Genomic DNA, 12,573 nt, shown 5'->3' with positions numbered 1-12,573 from the left:
GTCTGAATTGCAAGCTAGCTGACAATACCTTTGTTTGGGAGGGTCTGGTAGCCCCCCTCAGACCCTGTGCTGCTCTGGCCCGCCCCTGGCAGTTCTGGTTCACTCAGGTATGACCGCAGCTCCACCTGACACACAATCATACTGCAGTTGTCACAAACTAGATCCGCGAGGTTTGAGTCAACTTATTACTCAATACAATACATCTTGCTCTCAATGAGGTAAAGGCTGCATTCCACTTAAAAAAAGTTGTGGTGCGTTAGCCACTCATTCCCACTATGTTGCCTCTTCAGGTCTCTCAGAGGCATGAAGATTAGTGAGTGAGTGAGGGAAGAGGGCAGCTTTTTGGAATAGAATGCAGCCTTGATGCATCTCCTCAGTGAGATTTCAATGCTGAGGGCGTTAACGCGGCTGAGTGACAGTATGATATTGCCCTGTAAGACTGGCTTCGATGGCAATAGCTGAAAACAGCAGTGTTTGTTTTGATACCGTAAGTGCCGCCATGGACCGTTCAACTTCACAAGCGGTACCCGATAAAAGCACTGTTGTACGCACAGCAAACACAGCAAAGGCTCGTCTTCACAATCAATAACAAAATAAGTGTAAATAAAAGGCTTGTCCTGACTTTAAAGTCTCCGTTGACACACACTCCGCTCTCTCGGTCCCTCTTCCTCTCGTCCGACTGGCGTTTGAGCCCGCGAACCGACGTGTGTCGTACTACCACCGACGCCTCTTTGGGGAGGGGTGGGATGGCAGGGGGCGGGTCTTCATAATCGTAGAGGCAGGGCAGGGGTGGTCTGGGAGGAGCCTCATCTTCTGCCTGTACCAGAGCCACACCCATACAGGAAGTCAGTCACAATTGGTTCTTATTGTCAAGTACCTCAAAGCTCATTGGAGGAAGAAGCCTGAAGGGGAGGGACCTTGAAGCGGGAGGAATCAAGGATTTGTCAGCTGGAAACGCTTTCAGACAAACCCTGATTAGAAGGGAGTCATTCTACTCAGGGCTACCTAGGTTTCATGTTCAGCTTTACTGTTAAATGTGTTTCATGCATTCTGACCCTTCACAGCACCGGTCAAGTGTTCTCAACTCATTTACTTCAAACATTTGTTTGTTTTTAAAAAATCACTTTGTACAGTAGTTCCAAACCCACACACTTTTGACAGCTCAACTGTGATGGAACACATCCACTTTAATGCAGGCCTAACTGCTGTTATTATTAACCCACTGTGGTCCATGTCTAGGTTAACATCCCCCAGCAAACCCAGATCTACAAACTCAATTGCCACTCACCCATTTTGGCACGGGGTTGTGAGGCAGCGTGTAGGAGCTGCGAGGAGGGGGCCTAACCTCCCCTACGGGGGGCGTCGCGCTCTGCGAAGGCACTGCAGGGTCCGGCACTGAAGCCACTAGTTTCCTCTCTGGAGGATAGAAGGACACGGGCAAATGAAGACGTGCAACTTCACACACAGGAGACAAATGAAGGCCTCTGTGCTGGTTGGTCTGTCATGGTTAAGTGTTAGGATATGGAGGTAGTTTGGTGCAGTTGGTTTCGTAACACGAGCACATGGTATGGAGAGACTAGATTCGTCTTTTTGCCATGGAAAGCTACCCTAGTCGTTTGTCTCCCATGTGGTGTTTTGTAGTTGGGAATTCCCCCAAGGGGACGAATCAAGTTGTTTGATCTGAATTTAATTGAGTAAAATATGGTAAAACACAGTGGGTGGGTGGTGATTTCTCCCACCTGGGTTCTGCACTGAGTCGATTGTGATCTTGTAGTTGGCTTTGCTGGAGCTCAGTCCTGCCATCACGTCCTCTATCCTCCACAGCTCCCGCTTTATCTCTGTTTTCTCCTGCTACACACACACACACACACACACACACACACCTTAGCTGGTTCCTACTGTGCTATATACACACACACACACACACAACAAACAGGCTTTTCCCAGTAGACCCACCCCATCTACAGTACACGCTTCAAAACAGTGAATAACAACTCAATGTTCTGTTCACGTCTACGCCTGTGGACATTGTCCCCATCGAGTGGAATAGCAGCACTGCACAGCACTGAGGTGCAGTACCGGCTCTGACCTGAGGGGTGGCGCTGTGGTTCATGTGTGCCTCTAGCACGGCCCTCAACTGCTCCACAGAGCTCTCCAGCCTGCTGTAGTCCTCCCAGGCCCGGGCCATCTCCTACATATAACATGAGGCAGCAGGGGAAGACAGTTTCCGTAAACATATACAGTGGAATGTGTTGGCCAGAACCGCACACCTACATCTGCATTGCTTGCGGTTTAGGGTTTTAGGCTGGGTTTCTGTATAAGCACTTTGTGACATCTGCTGAAATGGGGTTTATAAATACATTCGATTGACTGATTGCTACCCGACCCGAGCTCCAACGGGCCCCGACGTAGACCGGGTTAGGGCCGGGTGGGGCCCGTTTTTTCATCAATAACCAGGGTACGGGCAGGGCTCGGGCATCACTAAATTGATCGGTAACATTCTGAAAGCGAAGTCATCTGCTCGTGCTCTACTGGGCAATACAGTCACATCTGACTAGGATCATAATGCAGTGCTTCAACCTCGTCATAATACAAGAAAATAATAATGTTCCGTGAGTTTTTGTCGGAGTTTAGAGTGACGAAAAGTAGCTAACTGCGCTCTCACGTCTCTTCACTTAGCAGAGCAAGCCGAGCCGTTGCCATGGATACTCAGACACTCCCCGAGGCGTCATGAGCAGCGCGCATGCAGAGCGACCTGTGACAGACCGAGAAGAGCAGCTAACGGATTTACTAACGCAATAAGTTATTTCTGATTTTGGCCAAGGGGGCCTTAAATTTGGCAGAAGCAAATCGGGCCTGGGTAAGGCAGGGCTTAAACATCGCGGGCACGGGTAAGGCTCAGGCTTAAAGTTCAGGTGTGTCTGGGATGATCTCACCGTGGACGCGCTGGAGATCTCGGCCCTGATGTGCACCACGTCCTCCTGTAGGAGTCTCTGCTGGTAGGCTATCTTCTCCAGGTGGGCCGCCTGGTCTCTGTACAGCTCCATCTGTTGGTGGGACACGTCCAGCACCGACTCCAGCTTGTCCTGATGGGTTAGGGGTTAGGAGGTCAATATCAGAGACCGTAGGGTCGAGGTCAATTCCAGTTCAACCCAGGAAATGCACACGACGATGTAATTTTTTTGTCAAAGCGGAAGAAAAAAAACGAAATAAAACCCTTTAAATTGGAATCATTAAAAAAAATATATTTTTTACCTCACACATTGACTTGACATTGATTCCTTGGCTGATAAATTCAAAACGGACCCAAATGCAGTGAGACACACATGAGTATAGAGATGAAGTGTCAGTACCTTATCCTCCTTTAGTGAGCAGATCCGGACCTCCAGTTCCTTCAGGGTCTTGTCCTGCTCACATAACCGACTGAGTTTCACCTGTAGGCCAGAGACAGACAGCGAGAGAGACAGCGAGAGAGACAGCAAGACAGAGAGAGACAGAGACAGCAAGAGAGAGAGACAGAAAGACAGCAAGAGAGAGAGAGACAGGGCTGTTATAGACCAATCTTTCCTACGGTTTCCTACAGTGTGTGCGCGTCACTTTCCTCCATGTACATGTATATCCTCCCCCTCTCACATCGCACCTGTTTGTGTGTGTGTGTGTACGTGCGTGCAAGTCTACCTGCATAAGTGTGTCCGTATCCCTCTCTCCTGTCTCATTAGCTGATAATTATGCAGAGCAAACCCTTTACGCAAATACGCCACATCCCACGCTACCCTTTTGTCAAAGTGTCTCGGAACCTTTGAGTCCTCCTAAATGAATCCCCGATTAAGGGTGCGTCACCAACGGGCACCCTAGTTCTTATACAGGGCACTACTTGGGGCCCTGGTCAAAAGGAGTGCAATGTATAGGGAACAGGGTGCCATTTGGGACACAGGGTAAGAAACCCAAACATGACAAAGGATGGATCAGCTTGATTTTCATTTCTCAATTTAGGGGCCATTTGTGGACATCTCAGGAGGGCAGTAAAGATCACAAACACAACCCCTCGACGTGAACAAATAGTATTCCATCAAAGTTGCATAATAACTGTTTGTGGTTTTGAAAACAGCTAGATTATGGTCGCATGGTATCTTTCGAAAGGCACAAAACATAAGTGTTTACGTTCCATTTGCCACTCTGTTGAGCGCATCATTTATTTGTGGTGATGTCTTCACGCGCAGTAATATTGCTTGGTTGACACGGTGAAATATTTAGTGCGGATGGGGGAAAAACCCTGGCCTCCTTATAAATTGTTAAAGGGCAAACGTGCGGAGCTGTCAACGCTACACTCTTCAACTCCTTTTGGAGTAGTTACACTCTGAAAGGAGAACAAATTGACTTTGAAAAGTGCTAATATAGAACTGAAAGACTCAATAAATCCTAGATGACTTATTTTATTAGATTTTTATCGCTCACTCTATCCCCTTAAGGGTCTATGGTAGTCAGTGTATCAGTCTCATCTCTGTACCTACCCTTCCAGAAAGGTTTGAAGCTAAAACTCTAAACATTTCCCTTGGGACAAGAGATGGAGGGAAAATGTCGTTGAGGGTTGTGTGAGAGAGAGAGAGTGTGTGCGTGTGTGTGTGTGTGTGTGTGTGTGTAAGCAATGCGGAATGCTGCGGGCTCATACTCACATCCACGTCACTCTCGGCTACTCTGACGGGTCTCGTTGCTTCTTTCAACGTCTGACTTCCAACCACCTTGGGACCAGAAAAGAAATACATTTTCAAATAGGGTTGCTCTGTGTACACTCGGTGGCCAGTCTATTAGGTACACCACCTCGTTCACGGAAATGGTTCGCTCCTACAGACGGTGAGTCACGTGGCCTGCTATATAAAGCAAGCAGACAGGCATCCCGGTTCTGTTCGATTGAACGTTAGAATGGGCAAAACGAGTTACCTAAGCGACTTTGAGCGGGGTGTGATCGCCGTTGCCAGGCACACCGGTTCTAGTATCTCAGGAACGGCCGGCCTAATGGGCTTTTCACGCACGACAGTGTCTAGCGTTTATCCCGAGAATGGTGCGACACACTATACATCCAGTCAGCAGCAGTCCCGGGGGCGAAAACAGCTTGTTGATGAAAGGTCGAAGGAGAATGGCAAGAATCGTGCAAACTAACAGGTGGACCACAAACAGGTAAAATAACAGCGCAGTACAACAGTGGTGCGGACCGGCGTCACGGAACGCACAACTCGTTGGTCCTCGCCACGGATGGGCTATTGCAGCAGAAGACCACGCCGGGCTCCACCCCTATCAGCTACAAACAAGAAGCGGTTCCAGGGGGCATCCAATCACCAACACTGGAATATTGGGGAGTGGGAAAACATTGCCTGGTCCGACGAATCCCGGTTCCTGCTGCGTCATGATGATGGTAGAGTCAGGATTTGGCTAAGCAGCATGAGTCCATAGCCTGGTGTCAACGGTACAGGGTGGTGGCGGTGGTGTAGGGAATGTTTTCCTGGCACACGTTAGGTCCCTTGATACCAATTGACCAACGTTTCCACGCCCCAAAGAATTCTAGTTGTTCTGTAAGCAAAGTGGGTCCGACCCGGTACTAGATGGGTGTACCTAATAAACTGGCCCCTGTTCTGGTAGGGATATTGGCTGTTGATGATACTAAAAAGTTACACTGAAAGCACAATGAGGAAACCAACCGTGAACCAACCATGATGACTTAGAGAAAGTAAGAAAATAGCCATTGACAAATGCAGCCTATATGACACAGAGACAAAGAAGCTCTTTGCATGAACGCCACTCAAGACAATGCCCATTGATTACATTTATTTTTATCTCCATAGATTTTCATGTCCCTGTATCACAAAAAGATGGGACAACAAACCAATTTTAAAACAAAAATGGAATGAGACACTGCTTAGGCTACTCCTTATAATACTCCCAGTGTTGGAAATACATACATTTGTACAAATATATTTTTTGGGAATTCCTAGAGTATATTCTGAACCAACTGGGTTTAGGGTAAACATGCTGTGTTGTACTGGGGATATATCAAGGAGATATGTTTGATAGATCAACAGGAGGATGGTGCAACCGGCTAGCTTTTCAACCCCGAACCAACCACAGCCACCACAGCACACACACTGCAGCGCCATCCCAGGCCAGGACCACCGATCACATCACAAAGGAGCCGAGAGTCAGGGGTTACAGAGGGGTCAATGCCAAGCCAGTGCCTACACACAGCCATGGACACATAGTGTTTTTAAGCGATGGGATGGTCTCCCTCGTAAACATGTATACATACACGCTCATGCACGCGCACACATACGCACACACACACACACAGTGTGTCCACAGTTCTTACGTTCCATAGTGGCCCGGCGGTGCAGTGCAGTAGCACACTGTGAGCCGTGAGGATGAACGGCTCTAAACTTTTGATCTGCGTCAAATAGGAGATGGAGAGCCACTGTTACAAAATGGCTGCCATTCGCTGAGCAAGTTAGCAATTTGACCATTCATTTGAATATACTTGTTTGTATACCAACTGTTATGTCATATAACATTAAAAAAATTACCCCTTTTTTTTTTCACCGATTTTGTGGTATCCGATTGGTAGTTACAGTTTTGTCTCATCGCTGCAATTCCCGTACGGAGAGGCGTGCCGTGCGTCCTCCGAAACACGACCCAACCAAGCCGCACTGCTTCTTGACACAATGCCGGCTTAACCCGGAAGCCAGTCACATCAATGTGTCGGAGGAAGCACCTGGCGACCGTGTCAGCGTGCGCTGCGCCCGGCCCGCCACAGGAGTCGCTAGAGCGCGATGGGACAGGGACATCCCTGCCGGCCAAACCCTCCCCTACCCTGGACGACGCTGGGATATTGTGTTCGCGGCCGGATGCGACAGAGCCTGGACTGAAACCAAGAATCTCTAGTGGTACAGCTAGCGATGCAGTGCCTTAGACCACTGCGCCACTCAGGAAGCCCTATGTCATATTTACAACAGTAGCGAGTCAGCATTATGGTGGTGTTGTGCATGGGCGGATTGGCCATCTAGCAAATCTGGCCAATGACAGAAGGGCCGGACCATCTTATTTGGGTTGGCAGGCCGAAATTGACAAATATAAAATAACAAATGACACAAACCCTATGACTTTTTCCACATTTTGTTATGTTACAGCCTTATTCTCAAATTGATTACATCGTTTTTTCCAAGCAAATACAGTTTTTTTAGAAGGTTTTGCAAATGTATTAAAAATGTAAAACTGAAATATCAAATTTACATAACTATTCAGACCCTTTACTCAGTACTTTGTTGAACCACCTTTGGCAGCGATTACAGCCTCGAGTCTTCTTGGGTATGACGCTACAAGCTTGCCACACCTGTATTTGGGGAGTTTCTCCTATTCTTCTCTGTAGACCCTCTCAAGCTCTATCGGGAGCACCTCTGCACAGCTATTTTCAGGTCTCTCTTGAGATTTTGGATGTCGGGTTCTGGCTGGGCCACTCAAGGACATTCCGAGACTTGTCCCGAAGCCACTCCCTGCATTGTCTTGGCAGTGTACTTAGGGTTGTTGTCCTGTTGGAAGGTGAACCTTTGCCCCAGTCTGAGGTCCTGAGCACTCTGGAGCAGGTTATCATCAAGGATCTCGCTGTACTTTGCTCCATTCATCCTTCAATCAATCCTGACTAGTCTCCCAGTCCCTGCCGCTGAAAAACATTGCCACAGCACGATGCTGCCACCACCATGCTTCACTGTAAGGATGGGGCCAGGTTTCCTTCAGACGTGACGCTTGGCATTCAGATCAAAGAGTTAAATCTTGGTTTTATCAGAATAAGGAATCTTGTTTCTCATGGTCAGTTTTTAGGTGCCTTTTGGCAAACTTCATGCGGGCTGTCATGTGCCTTTTACTGAGGACTTCCATCTGGCTACTCTAACACAAAGGCCTGATTGGTGGAGTGCTGCAGAGATGGTTGTCCTTCTGGAAGGTTCTCCCATCTCCACAGAGAAACACTGGAGCTCTGTCAAAGTGACCATCGGGTTCTTGGTCACCTCTCTAACCAAGGACGTTCTCAACCGTTTGCTTAGTTTGGCCGGGCGGCCAGCTCTAGAAATCGTCTTGGTGGTTCCAAACTTCTTCCATTTAAGAATGAAAGAGGCCACTGTGTTCTTGGGGATCTTCAATAATGCAGAAATGTTTTGGTACCCTTCCGCAGATCTGTGACTCGACAAAATTCTCTAAAGTCTCTAAGCTCTACGGATAATTCCTTCGACCTCATGGCTTAGTTTTTGCTCTCGCATGCACTGTCAACTGTGGGACATTATATAGACAGGTGCACTGCAATCAAGTTATAGAAACATCTCAAGGATGATCAATGGAAACAGGGTGCACCGGAGCTCAAATTCAAGTCTCATAGCAAAGGGTCTGCTCAAAAAAATAAAGGGAACACTAAAATAACACATCCTAGATCTGAATGAATGAAATATTCTTATGAAATACTTTTATCTTTACATAGTTGAATGTGCTGACAACAAAATAGCACAAAAACGATCAATGGAAATCAAATTGATCAACCCATGGAGGTCTGGATTTGGAGTCACACTCAAAATTAAAGTGGAAAACCACACTACAGGCTGATCCAACTTTGATGGAATGTCGTTAAAACAAGTAAAAATGAGGCTCAGTAGTGTGTGTGGCCTCCACGTGCCTGTATGACCTACCTACAATGCATGGGCATGCTCCTGATGAGGTGGCAGATGGTCTCCTGGGGGATCTCCTCCCAGACCTGGACTAAAGCATCCGCCAACTCCTGGACAGTCTGTGGTGCAACGTGGCGTTGGTGGATGGAGCGAGACATGATGTCCCAGATGTGCTCAATTGGATTCAGGTCTGGGGAACGGGCAGGCCAGTCCATAGCATCAATGCCTTCCTCTTGCAGGAACTGCTGACACACTCCAGTCACATGAGGTCTAGCATTGTCTTGCATTAGGAGGAACCCAGGGCCATCCGCACCAGCATATGGTCTCACAAGGGGTCTGAGGATCTCATCTCGGTACCTAATGGCAGTCAGGCTACCTCTGGCGAGCACATGGAGGGCTGTGCGGCCCCCCCAAAGAAATGCCACCCCACACCATGACTGACCCACCGCCAAACCGGTCATGCTGAAGGATGTTGCAGGCAGCAGAACGCTCTCCACGGCGTCTCCAGACTCTGTCACATCTGTCACATGTGCTCAGTGTGAACCTGCTTTAATCTGTGAAGAGCACAGGGTGCCAGTGGCAAATGTGCCAATCTTGGTGTTCTCTGGCAAATGCCAAACATCCTGCACAGTGTTGGGCTGTAAGCACAACCCCCACCTGTGGACGTCGGGCCCTCATACCACCCTCATGGAGTCTGTTTCTGACCATTTGAGCAGACACATGCACATTTGTGGCCTGCTGGAGGTCATTTTGCTGGGCTCTGGCAGTGCTCTTCCTGCTCCTCCTTGCACAAAGGCGGAAGTAGCGGTCCTGCTGCTGGGTTGTTGCCCTCCTACGGCCTCCTCCACGTCTGATGTACTGGCCTGTCTCCTGGTAGCGCCTCCATGCTCTGGACACTACGCTGACAGACACAGCAAACCTTCTTGCCACATCTCGCATTGATGTGCCATCCTGGATGAGCTGCACTACCTGAGCCACTTGTGTGGGTTGTAGACTCCGTCTCATGCTACCACTAGAGTGAAAGCACCGCCAGCATTCAAAAGTGACCAAAACATCAGCCAGGAAGCATAGGAACTGAGAAGTGGTCTGTGGTCATCACCTGCAGAACCACTCCTTTATTGGGGGTGTCTCGCTAATTGCCTATAATTTCCACCTATTGTCTATTCCATTTGCAAAACAGCATGTGAAATGTATTGTCAATCAGTGTTGCTTCCTAAGTGAACAGTTTGATTTCACAGAAGTGTGATTGACTTGGAGTTACATTGTGTTGTTTAAGTGTTCCCTTTATTTTTTTGAGCAGTGAACTTTTGTAAATAAAGTACTTCTTTTTATATTTTAGAAATTTGCTCAAATTTAAACCCGTTTTCACGTTGTCATTATGTGGTATTGTGTGTAGATTGATCTGGGGAAGAAAATTATTTAATACATTTTAGAATAAGGCTGTAACGTAACAAAATGTGGAAAAAGGGGAAGGGGTCTGAATACTTTCCGAATGCACTGTATGTACAGTGCCTTCATTCCCCATTTTGTTGTTACAACCTGAAATTTATGTTTTTTAATCATCTACACACAATACCCCATAATGACAAAGTGAAAACATGTTTTGAAGAAATTGTAGTTAATTTATTGAAAAATAAATTCAGAAATATCATATTTACATAATTATTCACACCCCTGAGTCAACATGTTAGAATCATGTTCGGCAGCGAATCACCTCCGGCGGCAGCGAATCACCTCCGGCGGCAGCGAATCACCTCCGGCGGCAGCGAATCACCTCCGGCGGCAGCGAATCACCTCCGGCGGCAGCGAATCACCTCCGGCGGCAGCGAATCACCTCCGGCGGCAGCGAATCACCTCCGGCGGCAGCGAATCACCTTCGGCGGCAGCGAATCACCTTCGGCGGCAGCGAATCACCTTCGGCAGTGATTACAGCTTTCTGGGTAAGTCTCTAAGAGCTTTGCACACCTGAATTTTACAATAAAATTCCTCAAGCTCTGTCAAGTTGGTTGTTGATGGTAGATGGTAGACAGCGATTTAAGCCAAAACTGTAACTAGGCCACTCAGGAAATCCAATGTTGTCTTGGTAAGCAGCTCCAGCGTACACTGAGTACACAAAACATTAAGAACGCCTGCTCTTTCCATGGCATAGACCGACCAAGTGAAAGATATGATCACTTATTGATGTAATTTGTTAAATCCACTTCAAATCAGTCTAGATGAAGTGGAGGAGACAGGTTAAATAAGGATTTCAAAGCCTTGACACAATTGAGACATGGATTGTGTCTGTGCGCCATTCAAAGGGTGAATGTGTAATATTTAAGTGCCTTTAAATGGGGTATGGCAGTCGGTGTCAGGCGCACCGGCTTGTGTAAAGAACTGCAACGCTGTGTCAAGAATGGTCCACCACCCAAAGGACATCCAGCCAACTTGATACAACTATGGAAAGCATTGTCGTCAAAATGAGCCAGCATCCCTGTGGAACGCTTGACGCCTTGTAGAGTCCATGCCCCCAACAAATTGAGGCTGTTCTGAGGGCAAAAGGGGGTGCAACTCAATAATAGGAAGGTGTTCCTAATGTTTTGTACACTCAGAGTGTTATATAGAGCCAGAATATCAATAAACTGGCAGTACATGTGTGTCTTCCCCCCGCTAAGCATCACTGGGACCAGAAGACCAGGGGACCACGCTGCCTGTGCTGGGACCAGAAGACCACGCTGCCTGTGCTGGGACCAGAAGACCACGCTGCCTGTGCTGGGACCAGAAGTCCAGGGGACCACGCTGCCTGTGCTGGGACCAGAAAACCAGGGGACCACGCTGCCTGTGCTGGGACCAGAAAACCAGGGGACCACGCTGCCTGTGCTGGGACCAGAAGACCACGCTGCCTGTGCTGGGACCAGCTACCTCTTACACTTATTCACGCATACATTTCTTTAAAACATCCCGTGCGCTTTGTTCTTTTACCAAGTTTGCCGTTTTGTTCATCCCCATTTATGCCATGTCGTTCTCAGCTCTACCCTGAGATGCAGGGTGTGTGTTGGTCATCCAGCGAGTAGTGAGGGGAGTGTGTTAATGTTAGAGAGCTTTGGCCAGGCATTAGGACTGGCTCCAGGGTGATGTTTCCCCTAGGTACAGATCCATGATCGGCTTCCCCTCCACCAATCCTAACCTTAACCATTTGTAGGGGGGAAAAATGCAAAACAGATCCAAGATCAGTGCCTAGGGGCAACTTCACCCTACTCTATTTGAGTAGGCCTGAGAGACAGAGAGAGAGAGAGGGTTCCCACCTTCAAGTCTAGATACTCCAGGTCTTTCTTCAGTTGCATGTACGTATCGTCAACCTTCGGGCAGAGTGGAGAGATAAAGAAGAGTCAAATCAAAGCTTTACGGCATTACAGTATGGAAGCCCACAGGATTTTGACAGGTATACGCTTCCACATTATAGATCTAACTGTATAGTGGATATTAGTTGCCGAATGAGTCACTGATAATACATATGATTATATGGCGCTACTCATTAACGGCAAATCTACCATGATGTGTTATAATAATTACCCCGTTCTACTATAATCATCTATAATGATCCATAATGGATTAGGAATTAAGGGTGAGATGATTGTAAGCCTAATGTCAAGAATATGCTTTTGGATGATTGCCATCCGTTAGGCTCGTTATAAGATGAGTGAAATATCAAAATGGGGAAAACGTTCATGTTGTCATCCAAAGCATGCACACACACTCACACACACTCACACACACTCACACACTCACACACACACACACTCACACACAGAGAGAAAAACTGTACGTATTGGCACATTTAATTTATTATGAGCTTCTCAATGTTATAACCCCAGAGAGGCAAGACGTGCACATACAAAAT

General features: G+C 47.6%; 1 protein-coding gene across 50 annotated transcripts in view; it reads right to left on the bottom strand.

The window, feature by feature from the left end:
* The window catches only part of LOC110492194 (pleckstrin homology domain-containing family A member 7), a 155,431-nt gene that overhangs the window by 9,231 nt on the left and 133,627 nt on the right, over positions 1–12,573 (bottom strand). For 24 of the 50 annotated variants that reach the window (XM_090202911.1, XM_021566331.3, XM_090202955.1 and 21 more), the window contains 9 exons: positions 11,978–12,031; positions 4,674–4,739; positions 3,354–3,434; positions 2,937–3,086; positions 2,090–2,191; positions 1,740–1,851; positions 1,289–1,416; positions 623–817; positions 29–125 (listed from right to left, as the gene is read on the bottom strand). In XM_090202911.1, the coding sequence (XP_090059037.1) occupies positions 29–125; positions 623–817; positions 1,289–1,416; positions 1,740–1,851; positions 2,090–2,191; positions 2,937–3,086; positions 3,354–3,434; positions 4,674–4,739; positions 11,978–12,031 (985 nt within the window). Of the gene's footprint in view, positions 1–28; positions 126–622; positions 818–1,288; positions 1,417–1,739; positions 1,852–2,089; positions 2,192–2,936; positions 3,087–3,353; positions 3,435–4,673; positions 4,740–6,358; positions 6,434–11,977; positions 12,032–12,573 lie in introns of all 50 variants that reach the window. The other 26 variants (XM_090202916.1, XM_090202907.1, XM_090202946.1 and 23 more) reach the window with 5 other exon arrangements.

Source organism: Oncorhynchus mykiss, chromosome 2 (assembly GCF_057628025.1).
Source record: "Oncorhynchus mykiss isolate SJ-2025 chromosome 2, ASM5762802v1, whole genome shotgun sequence".
Lineage (NCBI taxonomy): Eukaryota > Metazoa > Chordata > Actinopteri > Salmoniformes > Salmonidae > Oncorhynchus > Oncorhynchus mykiss.
Note: the sequence above shows the minus strand (reverse complement) of the source record. Positions and strands in the feature narration are given on the sequence as shown.